The sequence below is a fragment of the Neodiprion pinetum genome, chromosome 1 (assembly GCF_021155775.2).
Source record: "Neodiprion pinetum isolate iyNeoPine1 chromosome 1, iyNeoPine1.2, whole genome shotgun sequence".
Taxonomy (NCBI): Eukaryota; Metazoa; Arthropoda; class Insecta; order Hymenoptera; family Diprionidae; genus Neodiprion; species Neodiprion pinetum.
In genome coordinates, this window is record NC_060232.1 from 2,264,403 (window position 1) to 2,286,056 (window position 21,654).

The 21,654-nt window shown below is 40.4% G+C and overlaps 3 protein-coding genes across 7 annotated transcripts in view; 1 reads left to right on the plus strand and 2 right to left on the minus strand.

The window, feature by feature from the left end:
- Positions 1 to 123: 123 nt before the first annotated feature.
- Positions 124 to 1,224, plus strand: LOC124210795 (rhodanese domain-containing protein CG4456). Its single transcript, XM_046609156.2, has 4 exons — positions 124 to 352; positions 429 to 635; positions 746 to 908; positions 1,036 to 1,224. The coding sequence occupies exons 1-4, from the start codon at positions 196 to 198 to the stop codon at positions 1,094 to 1,096; spliced, it is 588 nt and encodes a 195-aa protein (XP_046465112.1). The 5' UTR covers positions 124 to 195; the 3' UTR covers positions 1,097 to 1,224.
- Positions 1,225 to 1,645: 421 nt separating this feature from the next.
- LOC124210792 (NKAP family protein CG6066) lies at positions 1,646 to 3,251 on the minus strand. The gene is made up of 5 exons (XM_046609152.2): positions 3,010 to 3,251; positions 2,784 to 2,900; positions 2,590 to 2,677; positions 2,105 to 2,493; positions 1,646 to 1,919 (listed from the first exon to the last, which is right to left on the minus strand). The coding sequence occupies exons 1-5, from the start codon at positions 3,081 to 3,083 to the stop codon at positions 1,742 to 1,744; spliced, it is 846 nt and encodes a 281-aa protein (XP_046465108.1). The 5' UTR covers positions 3,084 to 3,251; the 3' UTR covers positions 1,646 to 1,741.
- Positions 3,252 to 6,770: 3,519 nt separating this feature from the next.
- The window catches only part of nAChRa3 (nicotinic acetylcholine receptor alpha3 subunit), a 60,315-nt gene continuing 45,431 nt past the window's right edge, over positions 6,771 to 21,654 (minus strand). For 3 of the 5 annotated variants that reach the window (XM_046609143.2, XM_046609141.2, XM_046609142.2), the window contains 12 exons: positions 19,855 to 19,993; positions 18,884 to 19,023; positions 18,588 to 18,632; positions 17,251 to 17,360; positions 15,104 to 15,284; positions 11,877 to 11,992; positions 11,438 to 11,606; positions 10,040 to 10,176; positions 9,807 to 9,926; positions 9,515 to 9,697; positions 8,502 to 8,718; positions 6,771 to 8,324 (listed from right to left, as the gene is read on the minus strand). In XM_046609143.2, coding sequence (XP_046465099.1) covers positions 8,127 to 8,324; positions 8,502 to 8,718; positions 9,515 to 9,697; positions 9,807 to 9,926; positions 10,040 to 10,176; positions 11,438 to 11,606; positions 11,877 to 11,992; positions 15,104 to 15,284; positions 17,251 to 17,360; positions 18,588 to 18,632; positions 18,884 to 19,023; positions 19,855 to 19,906 — 1,668 coding nt within the window. In that variant the 5' untranslated portion in view covers positions 19,907 to 19,993 and the 3' untranslated portion in view covers positions 6,771 to 8,126. The other 2 variants (XM_069132994.1, XM_046609145.2) reach the window with 2 other exon arrangements.

The window sequence follows — 21,654 nt, forward strand, 5'->3', positions numbered from 1 at the left end:
AATGGATGTACAGGAAATTTCGCAAGTATTACTATTACTGCGTATGATTAGGTATTTCAGGTTCGTCAAATGTACAATTTGCGGTTAAAGCGTGACCTTATATATGTTTAGCGTGATAATCATGAACGCAGCCAACGATACGTGAAATAGGGATAAAAGTCGAGGTGCCGATTGAACGTGAATGAGAACACGAAGATGTCCAGCAAAAGAATTACCGGATATTACCATCAAATTGTATTATCGCGATTCAGAAGCGTGAATCAACGACGGTACTCACTGATGAGCAATAACCTCGTAAAAAACATTTGCGGAGCGAAAAATCTCACCCAAACTTACCGGTCAACGTCGATCGGTAATATCACTCCCGCTGAAGCCGTACGATTCTCACTTTTTTTCATCATCGCAATGAAATTTTATTCACCTTTCAGCGGAAAGAGACATTCGAAATATTTCAATAGCTACTCGGCTTCTCGCGCAAACTAAAGTCATGAAAGGTGAAGGAGATCATGGTCTAAACTTGAACTACGAGGATATTTTGAAAGCACAAAAAGATGACAAGATTCTCATCGTTGATGTTAGAGAAGATGAAGAAATCAAAGCGACTGGAAAACTACCTGGCAGCATTCACATACCGAGTAATTAATTAACGATTCTCTTTTGTTTTTCAAACTTAGGTTATAACTACCAATGGTTGAGTTTTCGAGTAAAACTCGCATCGTGATATGTGTTTCGTTTTATCGTTTAGTGGGGGAGGCCGTAAACGCAATAACAAATTTGCCAGAAAAGGAGTTTTTCGACAGATACCAAAAACCAAAACCCACCAAAGATACCAAACTTATATTTAGCTGTCGCTCAGGGAAACGAAGCGCCACCGTTCAGGAAGAGATGCTCAAACAGGGATATGAAAAGTAAGAATCACTACCATGCAATGAAAAACTGGTCTTTGGACATCTAATTACAATCAAAACCAAACCCAATGAAGCATTTGCATGGGAAATTTGGCAGGTAATAAAACAAAAATGATTTTTAACGTAGGTCCTACAATTACACTGGCGGGTGGCTTGACTGGGAAAGTAAACAAGCACCAACGGCCTAAGATCGTCAGTGATAATGTGGAGCGATGAGACTCTAAGCAGAATTCATGGATCTTTAGCGAAGTATATTGTACGTTAATTGGGAATTATAAGTAGAAATAAATTTTTGATCCATTGGGTATTATACATATTTCCAGAATGCTTTGAATTACTTTATTAAACACAGAGTGTCTACTGCAATTGAGAATTGGGATTCCAGGAGTTTTCGGGACTATTAATTGGAAAACTCCAGAACCAAACTTTAAATTCAAAAATAATTATACAGTTTATGTACAGAGTGAACTGCTAACGATTGGATAGTCCGCTGTCTGCTAAAATTGAACGCATTCAAGGCCACGTATAACAAATCAAATGTCGCAGTTTTTATTCAAAAATGTATTATGACAACTTTTCTAGGATAGATCAAAACATTCCGGGGACGATTCCAGCACTTGAGGAGCAATTTTTGTTTTCCAGGATATTTCCAGAATTTAAACATATTTAAGGAGCAGTAGACACGCTGTAATTACAGGCCACCTCAAACACATAGGGAGAAATGTTTAACTCGCCAATAAAATTACAGCACTTTGTTTATATCAATGTAAATTTACATTCTCCGTAATATAGGAAATTAATATCAATCATTTGATCAGACTGAACAGTTTGGTTCAATCCTTGTTTTGTTCCTGAGCAAGCTTTTGATTAACCATCTCTCTGAATTGCCCCAGGATAAGATTTTCCCGCTTCTGCCTTTCCTCTTTGCTGAACATCGCCAACGCCCTCTTCTCATCCGCCGAATAAATTTGGTTCTCCTTACGAATACGCACAGCCTCCATACGCCGATGCCTGAAATTGACAAAACATTGATGGGAAACCCTTGAGTAAGTGAATTTTATAACAACGAAGCATAATATCTCTACATGTAATCGAAGATGAGGCACAGTTGCGTAATATTTTTGGAGTTTGCAAAAACTCCGTGTAGAACTGTGACAATATAATGACCACAAACAGGCGTGAGACACATTGCTTACCGACTTCCACTCATGACGTAACCGACGGACTCGTAAGACGCGATTTCGTCCGACGTCAGGCCAATTTCACCTCTTCTAGGTATACGTTTTCCCTCCGCAACATAGGCAGCCATAGCCGCTCCCTCGCCAGGAAGCAGGGCTTTTCCAAAGTCCTTTGCGGAGAGAGTGACGTGTTGTTTTTGTACAGGACCTACCAATTCGTCTTCGCTATCATCAGTGCTGGAGCCACGATGTCTCTTTCGACTTTTTTCTACTGTCTTTTTCTCAACCCATTGAAGCTGCTCAGAATCGCTTTCGTCGTTGTCTGAGCTGCTGGACGAGTTCCGTCTCTTTTTTCTTTTCTTTTTACTTTTCTTTGCCTTCTTCTCTTTCTTCAATTTTTTACTTTTCTGAAAATTTGATAAATCATGTGCCACTGAACAATTTGATATTTTGGGAGCCGCACAGGATAACGACAAAAATCTCGTGAATCGCATGCAACTCACCTTTTTCTTCTCCTTCTTCCTCTTCTTTTTCTCTTTTGAGGTTAAGTCGTCTCTGTGTTTGTTCGACGATTCCTCCTCATCGTCCGAACTGTAAGAATAAAAATGTTATCGCCACATGTCAGAGAATCAGGATACGAAATGTGGCAAAATAAGTCACCGAACCTTGTCTGCGGTAACTAAAACTTTAAACTCACTCGTCAATCCGCGTCGGAGATTTTCCCCAAACTCTTTCTACGCCGGTAAGACCGATCTGTTCCCTGTCCCTTCTTCGTGTATCCATAAACTCATCTTCTTGGGAAGTGTAGTTGTTCCTGATCAGGTGCGTAAGTAGAAAACAAGAAGTATGTACTAAATTATCATCGATCTTTAAGAAAAATGTAAAACGAAACGAGTAACAATATACGTGGTGTATTTTATTACCTGTGATGCAAATGCGTGCTGCTCGAACTTCTCTCGCTTCTCTGATACTTGGACCGTTTAGAATCATGGTGCATTTTACCGACTATTCTACCACTCCGTTAAATATATTTATAACTGCTTATTTCAATTCAGCACAACACGTCAAATCACCACTCAAACGTCGGTTTGACTGATATAGCAGAAGCGCTTGGCTGTCACCCACTGCGGCAGCCATGTTGTTATTTTCTCATTTTACATTCGAGATCGTTCGGTACTCTCGAGGTTTGATCATCGCGTCCGAAACATGCGAGAGCGCCCCTAGCGGCAAACGGCGGAACTAGCTCCAAGCAGATGGTGTGCTGTCGCATCATTGAAATAATATATCTCTATTACAGTGCGTCGTCGCATAGGCGTGCATAGGCGCTGGGCGGTTTTTGCGCCTTTTTTCAGTGTTTATAACGTGTTTTACAGTATGAATACTACTCTTGTGGTGCACAGCCGGCCGCGTCTGCCTGAAGTTAGTTCTTCACGCTGCTGCTAGGGGCGCTCGCGCATTCGTTTCGGACGCGAGTAGCAGATTCGATCGATCTATTCTACTCTCTAACTTCGATAGGCGGAAGTCAATTGTTATTCGAAATTTCATTGCGAAGATTTGTCGGGTAAATAAGGTAATAACGAAGGTCGCCACACGTCTGGAAAATCTGGAAAACCTGGAATTGTCAGGGGATTTTCAATTTGCTCATGGAAAAAACGGAAAATTTCAGTCATGCTATCACAGGAATTGGAAATGATTTTTCGAGGTAACAAGTTTACTTTTTTGCATCGAGAAAACAAATGGCTTAAACTGACTTTTTTGTACGCTATATGTTTCTTCAATTTGAATTGAATTTCAACCGAATATAGAGTTAATAAGCCGAACGATTTAGGTTTTAGTAACTTACTAGAACGGGAAAAATGTCAGGGAAAACTAAACATGGAATTTTTTCCCCAAAAATTTGGGGCTACCCTAAACAACAAATAAATTCTTACACTCGCTGGTGCATGATTGAAAATATTGAAACTCGAGGATTTTGGGATAAGGATTTATTCTGAGTTCAAATCGTTTCTTTCGTTGTAATCCTTTTCCTCTTTCTTTCATTCCTCTTTTTTTTTTTTTTTTTTTATACAAAAATCAAGTTTATTCGTCAATTATATAGACATATACCTGTTACGTAGAAAGTTTCATCATTGTTTAAGTATGTTATTATCATATTGTTGTTTTTATTATTGTTGTTATTATTATTATTATTATTCGTCAAAGCATCTGGTCAAATGCGTGCAATTATCATACAACCTATAGGCATAATTTTCTTGAAAAGACCTATTCTGACTGACCATATGCTTCGGTAATGTTGCTCGTGACAACCAGGAGTAGGTGCACATTTCGATTTTAATTCATAGACGTCGAATTATTTTTATTTTTATTTTTTTTTTATTACGTTGGTAAGCAGATTCAAGCACTGCAGGCTGAATCTTTATAATCGATGTAATAATCGACTGGGCCGAAAAACTTGCCGTCACCGAATTAATGTCGATACGTGTACATTATTTCATTGAAGTAGGTATTTAGAAAAACTATCATTTATTACTTTATTTCTTTCTTTCTCGTTGTTAATAATTAGTTGTTAATTCAACTTTTCATAGTTAATATCATTTATCGATGCGGTAGTGTCATATATGAATGATAATCATGACGATGATACTAATAGTAACAATGTTAACAATAATAATAATAATAATATGAAGAAGAAGAAGAAAAAAAATAAGTAGGAAAAGAAGGTTAAGAACAATAATTATTTATGATACAAAATCTACTAGAGTCCTTTCGCCTGTGTATAAGCAACTAAAGTTACTCTTCGAAAAGCATTTTCATTTCGATTCTTATCGAATAACTTGTGATATTATTGAAATTTGAATGAGTTTGAGAAACGACAAAGATCTTACAAATACCTGACAGAAAAAGTAACACAGTACATTGGTACTCTTTGTATTTCATGGAATATTATAAAAAATTGCTCGTGTGTAATCGAGGGGTTCGAGTTCAAACCAGCGGGGAACGATTTTCAGAAAATAAATACGAGACTGAAGTTAATAACGTTAATATATCGAAACGTAGATACTAAAATTACTATTTTGCACCGTTAGAATACCTGAAAAAAAAAATGAATTTAAAATATCTGAATTTGTCGATGCTGTATTAACAGTTTACTAAATTTCAAGTAATCATGAAGCTGCAAAATAACTTACTTTCTCAACAGATGCATCGTTACGTTAACGTCACAAACTTCAGTCTGATAAATAAATAGGAATGGGAACCGAGAGTTAAAGTTGAAAATAGAGAAAGAGAGGGAGAGAGAGAGAGAGAGAGAGAGAGAGAAAGAGAGATAGCCATAATGTAAATAGAAGTTGGCGCGATCCTGACGTCGTATGACTTACGTATTTGAATCTAATTTCTAGCTGATATCGTGATTGAGAATAATGCATGGTACTTATATAAAACAGCAGCTATAATAAACGGCGGACGCCACCTTAGATATATACATATATATGTATGGATACACGCACACAGCAGTAACATACTACATAATTATATCTAAACTAACCTACTTTGCAAATTTCCTCGTTTCCGTTATTGTTGTTGTTGTTGTTGTTGCGATTATTATTACTATTATTATTATTATTATTATTAAAATCGTTATTTAGTATTCACCATTATCATCATTACTCATTAATGATCGTATAACAGTAAGGTCATTATTATTATTATTCTTATTATTATTGTTATTATTATTATTACTATTAATATGATTATTATTATTTCATAACGTACTTGTCGCTTATAATTCAAACGCTCGATGAGATCCTTTCGAGTAGAGATCAGTTCAATCAATACCGCGTAGAAAATGATTTCCATAAAGGTGGAAGAGATGATTTTAGCGTGAGTAGGTATAACATGTTCTGTTGTACAAGGGCTGTGGATTACGTAACTAATAGACTTATTCCGATATTCTTTGTTTCTTCGTTCGTAACAATTAACAACAATTTTTAGCTATTAAACAATGGAAAAAATGACTAGACAAAATAAGTATACATACGTATATTGTGTATGCATCGTATACACGCGCATACGGTTACCCTATACATCATCACGAAGATTAAATGTCCTCGCGGAATTTGTTTAGAATAAAACGTGGCAGGGTACGGTATTTAACAATAAGCTCGTGCGTTTCTGCAGTGGTAAACTAATTAATCCGAGCAGTTTCCTCAAAACTTTAATATCGTATAGACGGTTGACATTACGCCAGTTGCGACGCCATGATTTAATACAGTATGTATTCGAATGTGAAACATGCGTTTTTCAGCTTTATCAAATGCCTTTCGCTCTCTCTCTCTCTCTCTCTCGCTCTTTCTCTATCCCTTTTTTCTCTGTTTTATTTTTATTTTACTTATTTTTTTGCTTCGTTATACGTTGAAGTTTTGTTTTTATATATAGAAATAAACGAGACCTGCGTTTTATCATTATTACATATATTATATAGTTTTAATTGATCATTCACACCCTCACAAAATATTCTGCCACGTGTCTTAAATTTATATTCGGATAATTCATATTTGTTACGTATAATATATAATATATATATATGTATATGTATAATGTATATATAATATAGTATATATTTATATATTGTTTGTTTTTTCCCTCATAGTTTAATTTATAATAGGTAACTATCACTGTGCTTACTTCCACAACAACATTTAATTATTAGTTTTTTTCATCTTTTTTTTTTTTGTTTTTTTCTTTGTCAAAGTTATTCTCTGCATACTTCGAATTCACTCTTTTATACCTATGATAAATAACTATTCTTATTTTATTTTATCTTATTTTTCTTATCTCTTATGTTTTCATTTATCGTACTATAAAAGTCTCAACCAATCAACGAGTGAAATAATTATCGGGTATGGGACCCATTTTTTAACATGTCGAGGTGATGAGAAGCTAAATTATGAATCGAATTTGTATCGGTATTCAAATAATCTACTACCGTGTATCACGCTATTATATTTCATTTCGGTATGTGTAATAGCTACTACGATACAAATATTTAATATATTCATTCGATATCGAACAGAAATTTAGATTAGACGAAAGAAAAATAAATAAATAAATAAAGACATAAACAAGGGTAACGGACAATTCTCTCTTTTCATTCAATTATTATATCACTATATTCAAGGTTCGTTTGAAAACATATCAAATAATTATGCCCACATGTAATTGATATACGTATAAATAACGGAACAATCAATATGATTACGATAATTGTTTATATACTGTTACAAACACTTATGAGCAATAAAATGCGGACTGGCCGTTTAAGTTTAATCGATGCCGAATCCCGTTCGGCGCCAATTTCCCGTGCCGCAGATATTTAGAATTTGACAATGAGAAACGCAGTGTAGGTTTATTATTTTTCAATTGAAAATGTGGCCCCCTCTGTCGCAGGCTCAACGCAGTGAAATCCCGGAGAAAATCATTTACCAGATCGTTTCCCGTGAGTCTGCAACCAGCATCGATCATCCCGTGTACCAAATAGAATTTGCGTAAAACAAAGCGATCCCTGGTCCTCGCTCGATCGAACGTCTGAAATTTGTCTTTATACGAACAGAACACCGAGCTCTTTTGTCGAAAAACGTGATAGACGCAGCGTTGACGACGTCCGTTCAATTTTATCTCGATCAAGTCGACGATGAGAAGCGTAGAATTTACCCTGATCCCGGGATACGCTCTGTTTGCGCAATTTCGGGTACGGCAACAAAAAATTGATGTACGTAACTTCTTACGGTTGTTCAGCAAATCCCTTGAAATCCGATCTCCTCTGCCGCAAACATATAACAGGCCCGATTATTTATACTGCACGTCGTTTAGGCCCGTGGATATTGCGATGTGTAAACACTGCATTTAGGTATAATTCGTCCATGATCCTCCGATTGATCTTGATCAGTCTATTTTTCCATTCGTTTTTCTAGGCATACAGCGAAGCGTCTGCTGGTTGAACGGTAGTCAAAAACGAGGGTGAAAACGGGGCAGTGATCGTCCCTCAAAGAATGGGGGCGATGTGTGGTTTGGCAGTGGTGGAGGCGATCTCGGATAGTTTAATGTCGATGGGCATGCGGTCGTCGTAGAGCGTCGGTGCCTGGAGAATTATACCAGCCGTCCCGACGACGACGGCCAGCGTGAATATCCACAGGAAGAGCCTGTCGAGCACCATCGCTACGTACTTCCAGTCCTCCTTCACCTGCAGCGTCGATATAACGAGGAAGATGACGAGTGATTTCAAAGATTAAAAGAAATTCAAAAATTTCAAGAGATTTTACAAGATTTCCGCAAAAGTGTACACCAGATTTCACGAGTGATCCCATCGTAACCCTTCGTACTCGACGTCCCGAGGCCGTCGCCGGTACCCTCGACTTACCCGGGTCGAATCCTCCTCCCTCTTTGTGTGATCGGCAATGAACCTGATGCCCTCGATGGCCTTGTAGAGCTCGGGGCAGTGGTGCCAGTGATGAAGAGAGTGGCAGAGGGCGTCGACGCTCTCCTGCGTCGGAAGCTGAGGCGGAGGAACGACGGGAGCCGAAGCCGGAGAACCGTGGATCCGACACGTGCTCCCGAGATTCACGGCCTCCAATTCCCTGGGGATCGGGGAAAAGAACAAGGTCACAGATCTGTCTCGCTCCCTTTCGTCCCGCAGACGACGGCGAGGAAGATATCGGGGAATTAATTAAGGGGTTACGTATACCTGGGCAGGTGAGAAAAAAAAAATCGATTTCTTAGAAAAGGTGCTCATTCGAAAGTACTGTCCTTTGAGTGTCTACCCTGAAAATTTCATAAAGATATTCGAAGTAACGACGAAGTTGTAGCGTTTTGTAAACGAACGGACGAGCAGCGACAGGGGCATTAAAATAAAGAAGAATCGGGTTGACACGGTGAAAAAAAAAAAAAAACGATTTCACGTAAATTTGAAATGAACCAGTTATTTCATTGTCAGTTTAAACTGTACTCAAAACTTTAAACGCGTTTTTTTCGAAACAGTGTTTGCAAATTCGATACCAGAAATATCTCTGCGACTGACGAACCGATCGGAATCTAGCTTTGCACAGTTATGTCTCACTCAACGATCTAATACTCGTTTGTTTTTTTTAATCCTCGCAATTACCGAACAAATTTGTTTTTTGTATTCAGATAAAAAATGGCAGAAACACGTCTGGCACCGCAAACGCTAGCAACAAAAACACGTCTCAGGAAAACTAAACGTAAGTTTTTTATCGTTTGAAATTTTTCCACCAAATTTTCACACAATATGGATAAAATGTCATGCTTGGAAAGATACAACGTGATCGTGGAATGAGATTCAGTTTTATACAGGAAAGAAATTCTTGAACATGAGCCTAGTCTTAGCTGTCCGAGGTGTATGCAACCCTTAAGTACCGTGGGTGCAACTCGTCCCGGGAATCGAGACTCGGGAAGAGAACCGAGGATTCGACCATCGCGGACGCCGTGGCTTCGACGAAGAGCGAAGGGTCCCTCAACTCCAGCCCGTTGCAGGTTCGCACCATTACTCGATGATTGTGATGACCGCCTATACTCCGTTTGTCGATTTGGTACTGCGGCCTGCGAAAGAGAGGCCGGTAAATCGTGATTCTCTTTATCTTCGTTCCAGGTCAATGCGAAGTTGACGTAAGCCGAGTGTCCTTCCGTGGAAAGTCGCTTGCCAAATTACCTGCGCATTACGAGCAGCCTGGGAAGAACGTGAATGAAAACTCTGCGGACCCATGGCGCCATGGTGTGGGTCTGAGGTGAGCGGAAGTGTACGTTCAACACAACGACCGTCACGCATATGCTGAAATTTGGAAAGTCAAGTTTAGTCGTAGGTAAGCTCGACGAGGTTCAGTTCCGACAAGCGCTTCCACGCGTGTTTAACGACGGTAGAATCGAGCTAAAGACGAATCGTACCTAAAGGTGTCTAGGATCATGGTGAAGAGGACAAATTTGCCGAGGAGAGGAACCACCAGGGAAGTCGGTGGAATGATCTCTGCCAGCAGCAAGAAGAACACAGTCAGTGACAGTAGAATCGAGATGGACAAACTCACCTGGAATCAGCCAAGGTTGAAGGTAAGCCGAGGCTTAACGTTATAGGTTGTTTCGTTTTTGCGACAAAGGCCGCGTCGTCTAGACGAAACGGCAGAATAAGGTCAAATTACTCGAATCGCTCGTCGATTATACTCCATAATGAAACGACGACATAGTAATTCGATTTTGGGAATCAATTAAACGCCCGATTTAAGGTCGTGGAACGTGACCCGGGCAGATGCAGGGTACAGCTGTACACGGGGCATTCCACCACTAGCTCGGTAAACGGTTTACCATGACATTTTTTTATTTTCACCAAGGATTTTTTCTACGTCATTACGAACCCCGAAAAGCTGCCAAAACAATTTACAAAAAATGAATTTGGCTGTTTTTGAGATGGATTTAAAAAATCATAGGGTAAGCGCAATTGATTAAAAAAATTTGAAAGTTTTTCGGAAGCTTTTCAGGGTTCGGTATTAACGTAGGAAAAATCCTTGGTGAAATAAAATAATGTGAAGGTCGACCGTTTACCGAGTTGGCGTGGAATGCCCCATACATATAATTGTCCAGCGTGCGGCATTGATCTCGTTTCTCGAGGGTGTCGAGGTGTGAGAATGCGACTCGTGACATTCTCCGATCTCTGAATTCTATAGTCCCAGGTACTCGGGGGTATTGTTTTTGGGTCAAGATGGCCAATATAGGACAAAGGACGAAAGTGTGACTCGAGAATCCGAGAGGTGCCTCCTCGAACCGCGTACATATACAATCAACTGCACACAAGGATCGAGGCTAGGAATAGAATTTGCCCCGGCGGGTTCGAGAAGCCCTTTTCACCCGATCATCCCCGGGGTTAACCAGGTCGTAAAATCGAAACTCAATGCTTGGGTGATAATCTTATCGTAAGACAGTCACGCGTCTTACGTTTGTCGAATTATTATTATTCGTAAACTACGGTGTTTCCCTGAATACCTATGTAATTTTTCGAAATTGCACTATTTCTTATTTTTATAAACAAATAGAAAACATCGACATCGAAGCTCACGTCTACGATTTTGGTCTCTTCTTTTTCACGCTTCTGGGACAAACACCGTAGCTCGAGAATGTGAAAATTTCTCAACATTCGACGTGAGAACATCTTGTAATAAATTATTTAAAAAAAAAAAATATCGTTTGCCAGCCGAGTACGATCTCGTCGAATGAGAAATCTAGGGTGAAAAGTCAGGCCCGACCGCTCTTCCGAGTGGCGTTTGGTTCCCTTACAGCTTAATTAATATAACCCACCTTTTCCCCACTGTCGCTCGGTAAATAGAAGACTAAAACTGTCAGGAAGGATATTCCCATGCAGGGTATTATCAGGTTGACCGTATAAAACAGGGTCTTTCGCCTCATCGTTATGTTGAACGTGATGTCGAGGTAGGGCTCGTCGCAGCACGTGTAGAACTTCTCGTTCCTGCGCAAAGGACAGGGTTATAAACAAGTAAGCATTATCTGGGATTATGGATATATGATCATATTATTCCGCTAGGGTGTGCCAAAACAAAAAAAAAAAAAAATTTTCTTTCTCTTCCACACATGCCTCAAAATTTCGGTAGAGCATCCCTATGATGAGATATTCTACTTGAGATGTTGTACCGAAATTTTGCCGCGCGTTTGAGAAAAAAAAAAAAAAAATCGATTTCGGCACACCCTAAATCACGTGCACTACATCTTTGATATTTACCTCACGGCCGGTACTTCCAGTATATCCCATTCAACCGACGTGTAGAAGGCGGACAAATCTACTCCGATTTCAACGACGTTGCTCCCGCGAACCTCGTCTATGTGCCTCAGGTCGACCTGCGAGCAAAACGGCCTTGCATTTAGGAGAAAGCTCGTTAGCTGAAAAGCTCGCGAGACGCTTTACCGCCGATATCAACAACCCTGTAGAAATTTCAATCCGTTTTACTTCTACGGCACATTCGCGTCCCTTCGACGTCGACTAAATTCGAGGGTTCGACGGGCCGAAGGCGACGTGCCCGAGGGCGAATGGGACGTGATTAAATCGAAGCACGTAATCATTTCTTGAGGAATTTTTCACGACCTTGGTCTACGAGGGATCATGTTCGACGGGGTGCGAGGAGGGCAGGATTCCCGGTCACGCGTTACAAGGACTCCCAGGGTGAAAAAGCGCAATTCCATGATCCTTGTCGGTACAATATCTCGCCGGTTGTATTATAAATACCGGGCTTTCAATGGCAGCTGAATTCGCGTTCCTTCCGTCCCAGATATCGACGCCTTTTCATCACCGTCGGTGGAAACGAATCGGCTAATCGATGCGTTTCAATTTTCAAAGCAGAAACCGAAACGACGAAGCGAGGCGTAACGCGACCTTCGAATCGGATGCCCGGACACGTTTTCAGTAGCGGAGGTCCGGCTTTGGTCGGACGTGGTGGTAATCGAACGCTCTCGTCCTGTTTGCCTGCCCGAGGCTTTTTCGCTTCCGGTAAAGCGAACGGTAAGAGAATTGAATAGGATTAAAAAAAAAGAGAGAAGATAACGGAAAACGGCAGCGTAATAGAACTACTGTTATCGTTTACCTCCCCTTTAAGGGGGGTACAGCTTTGATGGTTTGAAATTGTACCTGTTTTTAGAAGTTTATTTTTTTTTCAAGAAAAGGACCGACTGTCATATCCGTAGCTTAAAAAAATGAATATCTTGGATTTTTAAAAGTGACGTTTATTGACGGTGAGTTGGTAAAATCAAAAAAGGAATGTCAAGTTGCTTGATCGAAGAAATGCAGAATAATGCCGAAGAAACGAAAAGTCGTGGATTGTATCCCGTGCAAAAAACAAAAATCGTCTCAAAATCGATATTTGTATACATTCATCGCTACGCAGCTGTACAAATAGCTTCTGCCGCGCAGGTACATTAAACCGTCGCTAGACAAACGATGATTGATCGTCGCGAGGGTGTCAGAAGACAATTAAGCGGTGTGTTTAAAGGGATTTTTCAAGTCTGTCACGACTTTACAGATACAAGGCGCGAGTGTTCCGGTTGGTCTTATTCTGACGCATAAAGTCAGCTGTAGTATTACAAAATCATCGTAGAGTATAATTTCGCATTGAAATAATTAACTGCAGGGTCATGAATTATGCATCGTTTGTGTTATTCTGGGTATAAGTTGTTTGCATGCGGTACATACCGAAGCATTGCTATTACGAGTGATAATTACGCCCGGGAAAAAGCAAACAAGAGTTAGATTAGACTCGTACAATAAATGAAAAACCAAGTCAAACTCGAGCTGAAGCACGGACTGGAAATTACCAGTATGAATAAGCCGAAGGGTTGCGAGTTTTTTTTTTTTTTTCAATTCTTCAACTCAAACCGACTGACAATTAATTAAACCGACGAGCTGGACGAGGCTAAAAAATTTCCATCGTTTATTTCACGCGGCAAACTGTGTCGTCTGTATTTTTCAGCGGAAGAAAAATTGAACGAAACGCTAATCAGGATAGAAATATTCGTCATATTTATATATTATATATATAACGATAGATTATCGTGGGACGTCTCCGCGAAAATGAAGCTCGGAAAATACACGAGCCACTTAATTCCGGCCGATACTGCAACAGGGGTGGGGGGGGGGGGCTGGATAATAACAAGAGGGTAATTATATCGCAGACAATTAATCATTTTCGAGATGGCGTACGTGTCTGTAATATTCCTCATTATACAACGAGATTGAAAAATCCGTTTTCAACTTTTTTTTTAATAACCCGCCACCTTAATGAACCCTCGATGAAAAGGTCGGCTTTTACATCGTCCAAGCGAAGGTGATTTCGGCGTTAAAAAGATACGCGATTTAATCGTATACTCCTAACTATACCTAAACCGTGCATATTATGACTACGACTGAAGAAAAAAAAATAAATAAAAAATATGTACTTATGTTATACTTTTGTTTGTGATTGAAATCGAAGAGGGTGAGGTATACGGGCTGCTGATTTAACGTGGAATGCCGCATGCACATAATCTCTGCGAATTTAGTATGAACTGGCTGTGTGAGCGGAAGTCGCGCTAAATACGCGATTGTTAAGTATGAGGAGGTGATCCTTGAAAAAGTTGTATAATATAACTTTAGCCGTCGAGCTTTTTCCGCGAAACGTCGCTCTTTAGCCTTAAATATTAAACCCACGTCCCGGTGAAAATGGTGATGCGAAAAGTGTTTATAGTGCTCTGCGTGAAATTTTTATTATCATACTCGATATCTGCATTTCGAGCTTGCAAAGCGACCCTGGGCACCTGGGGAGCTTTATTTTTATTATTCTCTTTCTCCCTTTCGTTTTCCGTTTCCTCGGTTGTTGACTGTTTGAAATATATTTCTTTAAAAAATTGATAAGCCGCTTAATCTCCGTGTTGCTTTTTGTTCGTTTATTCGGCCGGTGAACAAGGGGCGGCATTTTATTAACGCGCAGATTCGATTACGCGATTCCGACTTCGGAATGCATGCATGCACGGATGGTCTTGTATTATTCCCCAGCGATCAATCTCGGCGATCAGCCTCCATGTATAGGTACGTACGTGTGTAATATAGAGCCAGAGGCTTTCTCGAGGAGATAATAGACGGATCCATAGATAGATAGATCGTATACGTCACGCCCTAGAACACTTTGGGGTAAAAAGGAAGACGTACACAAGTGTAACCCGCATTAAGAAATCAACCTATAAATGACAGTTGTGATCGATAAAATGTAAAAATAGACGCGTATTTAAGTAACGATAAAGTAAAGTGTAAACTACATAATAAAATAAATACAACAACACGTTGAACAAAATATGTATAACTAATAAAATAAGAAATTAAATGAAAATAAGAAACAAACTAATTGGACAAAATTAAGTAATTTCACAACAGGGAGAATAGGGTGATAGTGAGGGGGTGGGGGGGATGCTGATCTGTCCGATTACCTGAAAGCCATCGTAGGTCCATGAGCCAAACTTCATTACGCACGTCTGCTCGTCGAATGGGAAATACTCAACGTCAATTTCACAAGAGGACTTGTAGATCGCTGGTGGTTTCCACTCAACGCGACCCGTGTAATTCAGCGTTGCCTTGGTCGCTAATGTAACCTCGAAATTCCCGTCGGCGCTGGAATTGAAGAAATATCCATGCGTTAACTCAACTAACTTGTACGCATAACAAATATATGTATATACGTATACGTTAATTATGGTAAAGAAGAGTAATTCAACAAAATACTTGTGACAACTTGATACAGAATTTGATCAAGCCTTTGAACGATCGTGACGACTATCAATTTACCCATGATAACATGGCGCGAGTTCCTTGCAATAATGTGGATTTTGTTTAAAGAATATGTGTTATTGAAATGACTAAAAAATTGATTGAACGTACCTCGATCGTGTCTTTTTCAAAATGTGAAATTGTTGTATCAAAACAAATTGAGCCTGTTTTAATTCATGTTTTTGTTGAGTCGAGAGTTTAATGGTTGAAACAGGTAATCAAATTTGTTGTTACAAAAATAACTCCTCGGTCTTGATTCATTTTCGATAGTTATATTTATGTATACGTTAATTATGATAAACAAAAGTACTTATACACATGTATGAATGAAAAATTGCGACATGATTGAAAGAACGTGAATATAAAAAATTTTAGAAATCGTTAAACGCGATGAAAATATAATCTGCATTATTCCCCGTATACATGTATACGTATACATGTGCAGTACGTATCGCGTGGAAGTGAAAGTAATTCTCACGGTAAATAACATTTTACGAGAGTAATAAATGTATTTATTTGCCTCTTCTCGCATCCTCCGTGCATGTCGTTATATTTCATATTCGCTTCGTTTAGACCTGTACCAATATGTATAATCCACAAGCTGCAGGTAAAACAAAATTTTCATTTCCCGTTCAGCGATAAAAATTCTTCAAATTACAACGTGCGTCAGGAATACAATCGCGATTGTTTGCGGTTAAGGCTCGGGTCGAGCCATAAATTATAGGTCTTCAGTTAATAAACAAAATTAACCAGAGCTCAGTCAAATCGAATAAAACTCACAAGTAGAAAGTGTTTTAGAAAATCCTGGGTGACCTGGTGAGATGTTCTGCTGCTAGGAATTTTTACAGAATTTGGAACGTTTCGTATTATTTCGTACAAAGTTGTAAATATACATAGTTTTTCGTGAAGAATATTTAATTTTTGTTAAAAATTGTACTATCTTGTTGATTTTTCACTGACAAAAATACAAATTTTCCTAACAAACTATGCATATTTACATTTTTTTCGACAAAATTGTACGAAACCTACCAACCTCCCTAAAAATTCGTTGAAAATCATAGAAATCATTTTCACCAGGGTGGTTTGATATATTTCCGGAACTCCTTACACTCCAGTTATACAGCATGTATCTTATGTACGCTATTATTATATATATATACGTGGTGTGCGTATTATCGACAGCTGTCACTTCTACCTACTTCGCTTCTTTGCAAAGTATTAACAAGAAGGGTATATAAGAGTACGAATGTAAGGGAAGAAAAGCGAAGAGAAGATAAGAGGAGGAAAAAGTCAAAGAAAAAGCTCGCGTAGCGCCGGGGGAAAAAAGCTTCGACGATTAACTTTTCCCCTTGATTTTTACACAAGTTTTATATCCTCGGCAGGTATACTTATAGACGTATCGGTAGGCAGCATTTCACACATACTATCGTATACATATACTAGACGGTAAAAATAAATATCGACTGTTATTTCTTTCAAAATTTCATTAGAATAACAAGGTGGAAATTTTAAAAAAATTTTAAATTTTATAACTCGTCAACACGTTAGTGTGCTGATGAGACCAGAAAATATTTTTTCAGGGAACTGAACGCCCTGCAGAAAAGGTCAAGGGTCAACAAAGGAGCTCAAATAACTTTTGAAAGAGCAGACTTATGATAAAATGTCAAGAGATCTTTTTTGCAGACCCTTCAATTCCCTACAAAAATACGTTCTAAATATTAATATCGACAGCATACTTTTTTTAGTCACTTGGAAAAATATTTATCACTTGAATTTTACAAAAGAATGGTCGATTTTTTTGGTAACTTACTTGTTGTACAAGACGATGTCGGGCCGCCATATGTGATCCGATGGCACGTGCAGCATTTCGACGCCTCCGTACTCCTTCGGGTCCCATTTGAGCTTGTAATCGTACCACGACTAAAATGACGGAAAAATTTTATTCATCGGCTCAAAGCGAGATTTCGAGCCTATAAATTTCGCGTCGGTGTAAAACTTTTGCTCGATTATAAAAACCCGAAATTTTCGAGTTACTGAATCTCGTCCCGTCGATTTTCTGGTGTTTCCCATTTTTCTACACCACCCAACTTTTCCAAGTAATTCCAACAGTGATTCAAATACTTTTGCACTGCTTCACCGATCGAGACCGGAACCGGACGAGAAAGGAATAATAAAAATATAAACATCCGTTCTATCGCAGAATAATCTTATGTATAACATAATTCATAGAGAATAATGATATTTGAACCGCGAATCACTCGAGCTTACGAATATGCTCTCTCTATAACAACAACAACAACAACAATAATAATAATAATGATATACCGTCGTTCCGCTAAATAATGCAATCAAGTTTAACTTTTCCAACCGTACACAAGGAGCGAATCTGTGTTTGAGGATCGGACCAAGATCTCGAAGGGTCCACCAGGCACGCCTCGAGATTATCGGAGCAAGTTTTAATGTATGCCTCGTGACGAGTTTTCGGCTATGAGTAGGAAATTTTGCAAGACAAACGTCGAGTCCGTTGTCCAAAGTCCGCGTCCTTTTACAAACGGTAGGATATATGATATTATATATGAAGGCTCCCGCGTGTTTCGTCACCTCCGCGTCCGCAGGACTACTCGTTCAACTGTAATCTATGCCCGCGGACATTGCCGTCGTCTAATATTTGCTGTTTGATGTTTGCCCAGCGGAGGCTAGAGCCTGTCCGAAAGCACTTAGGTGTCCCAGTGTAAACAGTTCGAGGAACTCAGGCCGCAAGATCGGGACAAGATATTGTAACTCTGAGAGGATATTGTTTGCCCTTATTTTTCCGCCCCTCAATGACTCGCTAATCCCCCAAAAGCTGCGGGACGAAAATTTTCGAAATTGGCTGTACTCGCGATACCGCGGCGAAAACCGCGACGTGGGTGAAGCTCCGCTCGCCGGAGCTTGCGAGACAATGAAAATTCTGCTTCGGATAAGCTCGAGCTCGATTTAAGGCTGCGCTAATACTCGCCCTGGCCGAATTCGCTGTACGTGGGCGTGGGTAAATAATGTATACCCCATGGTCGTTTGATCATCGCAAGAGCATGAGTAACATCGCGGGCGTCTGTCCTACGGATATGTAATACGAGCTAGAGAAGGGGATTGTGGAAAATTGATTACCTGTTCGACCCAGAGGTTCGTCGTCATGATTTGATTCTTCAGGTTCTGAAAAATGAAGACACATGTATTTCAAGCGGTATTCGTTCGACTCCGGGGCGGGGAATCGATCTTCGCCGATAACGACAGTTCGAAACGGTTCTTGGTTCCGCGGGTTCGGCGACAAAAAGAGGGCCGTGCTCGTAAGACGGGCGCGTCAAACTCTGAGATTAATCGTCATCAGGAATCGATTTAACAAATTGAAATTTTCAGGGCCAAGGGGGGCGGGAATTGAACACCGGGTTTAAAATCGCGCCTACCACATCGATCAGCTGCGATAGCTTCAGCTTGATTTTCACCGTCAGAGCATCGGTCACGTTCACCACGGGACGGACCAGCTTGTTGTAATTTGACAAGAGGTCGTCGTACAGTCGCTTCGCGTCTGGATTTCCTGAGCATCCTGCGAACAGAAAAACATTGAAAAAATGGGGAGTCGGTGAGGCTGATTCGAGTTCTTAAAAGTGGGGGGGGTTTAAGAGAAAATCAAAACACTATTTTTTATTGCTTGAAAAAGATGTTAGAATTTTTTTATTCAAATTAATAACAAAATGGCGTCATGGCACGTGCAAGTAGCGAACGACCACGTTTTCAATCCGGTGGCGAAGATACCTCGGTCAATTTTTATCCGATACATTTGAAATTTTGCCAGAATCTTTAAAACTTGCTTACCGATTCGAGCTCGTGGCCAGATTTTTGAGTTTCAATCCCAACAATTTTTTATAAAAACTTTTGTAACAAATTTTTGGTCGAAAAATGAATTTCTTTTTGTCAAACCAGGAGATGCGCCACCGCAAAAGCCCTCGAGTTCAGAGTCGTTCGCTACTTACGGACGCCGTGCCGCCATTCTGTTATTAATTTCTGCGAAAGAATTCTAAAATATTCTTGAAACCATAAGTAACGACGCCGTAAAACTCATACATCTCCAAGTGTTTTCATTTTCTTTAAAAAAAAACTCTTCAAAATATACCCTCCCCCCCTCCGCTAACGTCGAAGCTCTTCGTGGCTTCGCCCGCGATGCATGCTCGAGATATCCTGGAGTGAAAATCGACACTTTTGCCGGTGCGAGTGTGTTCGAGGCACACGCAAACGGACTCAAAGATCCCGCATGCCTGAGACACCCTCGAGACTAATTGACGAAAGCTCAACCGTACGAAACTTGCGTTTCGGGTTGAAAAAAAGACTGCAGCTCGCAGCGGGCGATTCGTTTTTGACGGTTAAGAGATATTCGAACCTGATATGAGCACCAAGACTATCCACATGATCCCCACCAGGCTCTTCATCATGTCATTGTGACGTCACGTCCGCCTCATTTCTCCGCGTTTCGGAGCTCCTCTCCTCCAACTTCGCGGACGACTCGCGCTCTTTCCGTCCTGAAACAGATGCGCAATTCTGAGGTACAATTATGCGAGTGTAATCGACGAGACGAATTTGGGAAATCAGGAAGCCGGGAAAACGGGGAAAGACGAATTTCTTTTCAAGGACGATACGGGATAAGAGTTCCGCAGGAGCGAGTCACTCGGTATAAAATTTGCTCCAAGGATTTCCCGGCCTTGTAACATTCGTTAAGATGTCTCAATTTTCCATCGACGATCATCCTCACCGATATACATATATGTATAAAAAGCTGTTAAGCTTGCGCACGGAATCGCGTGTTTCGGTCCCGTGTCGTAGGTGTGAAGGAAGCTCGTATCGGCGGAGCATCGAGACAGGAGAGGGGAACGGCTTCGTTGGAAAAAAGCTCCTGATTCCCCGGAGCCCCGAGGTGGGAAGTTAGGCGGAGCGTCAGCTGCCTGCAACGATGCGACACCGATATCCGCAGCGACGTTACGTGAGGCGGTTGCAGATCATCGTGTTGCTAGTGCAGCGAGAATTTCCCCAAGAGTCAAAAATAATTTCTACGTATTTTTAGGGAAATTTCGACGTTTCGTGAAATTATGCACAAAAAATCGTTGTCGTACCAAAATTGTAATAACACGAAATATTCCGATTTCTATAAAAATTCTTAGTTCAGAAATTTTCACCAGGGTAGGCGTTTGGGATTTCGACAAGGCGCCGCTCTCTAATCGCTCCTTCAATTAACCTACGATGCTTCTGAAATAAGGTAAGCAGCCGTCGCTGTTTTACCTGCGGAGCTGACATCCACCCGACAAAGATAGCTCGTCGGTAACGCAAGACTCGAGGACCTTCTCGTCCTTTGCGGCTCTGAAAAGGTGCTCGCTTCGGGTCGACGGTGGATCCTTAAATTCGACAAGGGTCGAGGACCGCCGCCGGCAGCTCGAAAAGGCCGAAGGGCCGGGCAATTAAAAGGTGCGCTTTACGCAGGGCGTCTTCCGATACGCGGTACTTGGTTCCCCTTTTCCCGCGTTCAAAAACCCGCAAATAATTTTCCCTCACGTTCTTCACGCGTACGTATATTTGTTTACCATACACCCAGAGGGAGCGAAAACAACCGCGAGGACGCAGCGGAAACGGATTTACGTCCGACAACCGCGCGCAGTGATACAGTTTCAATTTATTTCCTACCGCATTCCAAGTTCAGATCTGGGTCAGGTTCCGTATATGATATAATACCTTGAGTTCTCCCAACAGCGAAACGATCCGTGAACGCCTGAGGCAAGCAGCCGGAGCTACGCATCGCGTCCAGCTTGAGCACCGTATCCCCCCCTAAACTCATTATCGCGGTGAACGAGTCAATTTTATGACAGTCCTACTCTTAATTGCCTCGTTAGCTCATTATTGTCTCGGTTGATTGTCCGAATTCAATTTTTCGCGCTTTTCGCATTTCCTAATATTCAGGCTACTTTGACAAATAACCTTTTAGGTACATTTGGGACAGCGACGGCCAACGAGCTGAAAATAATCGACGCATCGATTAAACGAGCCCAAATAAAAAATTATCAACCACGATTCGATTAAATCGGTAAAAATTAATCGATGCTTAGTATTTTTTTCTAAACGGTGCGTTTGAAGCCAATATTGCGTAAACTTCAGTACCTATAGTCTTAATAGCCGAAATGTTTTCTTTATAATT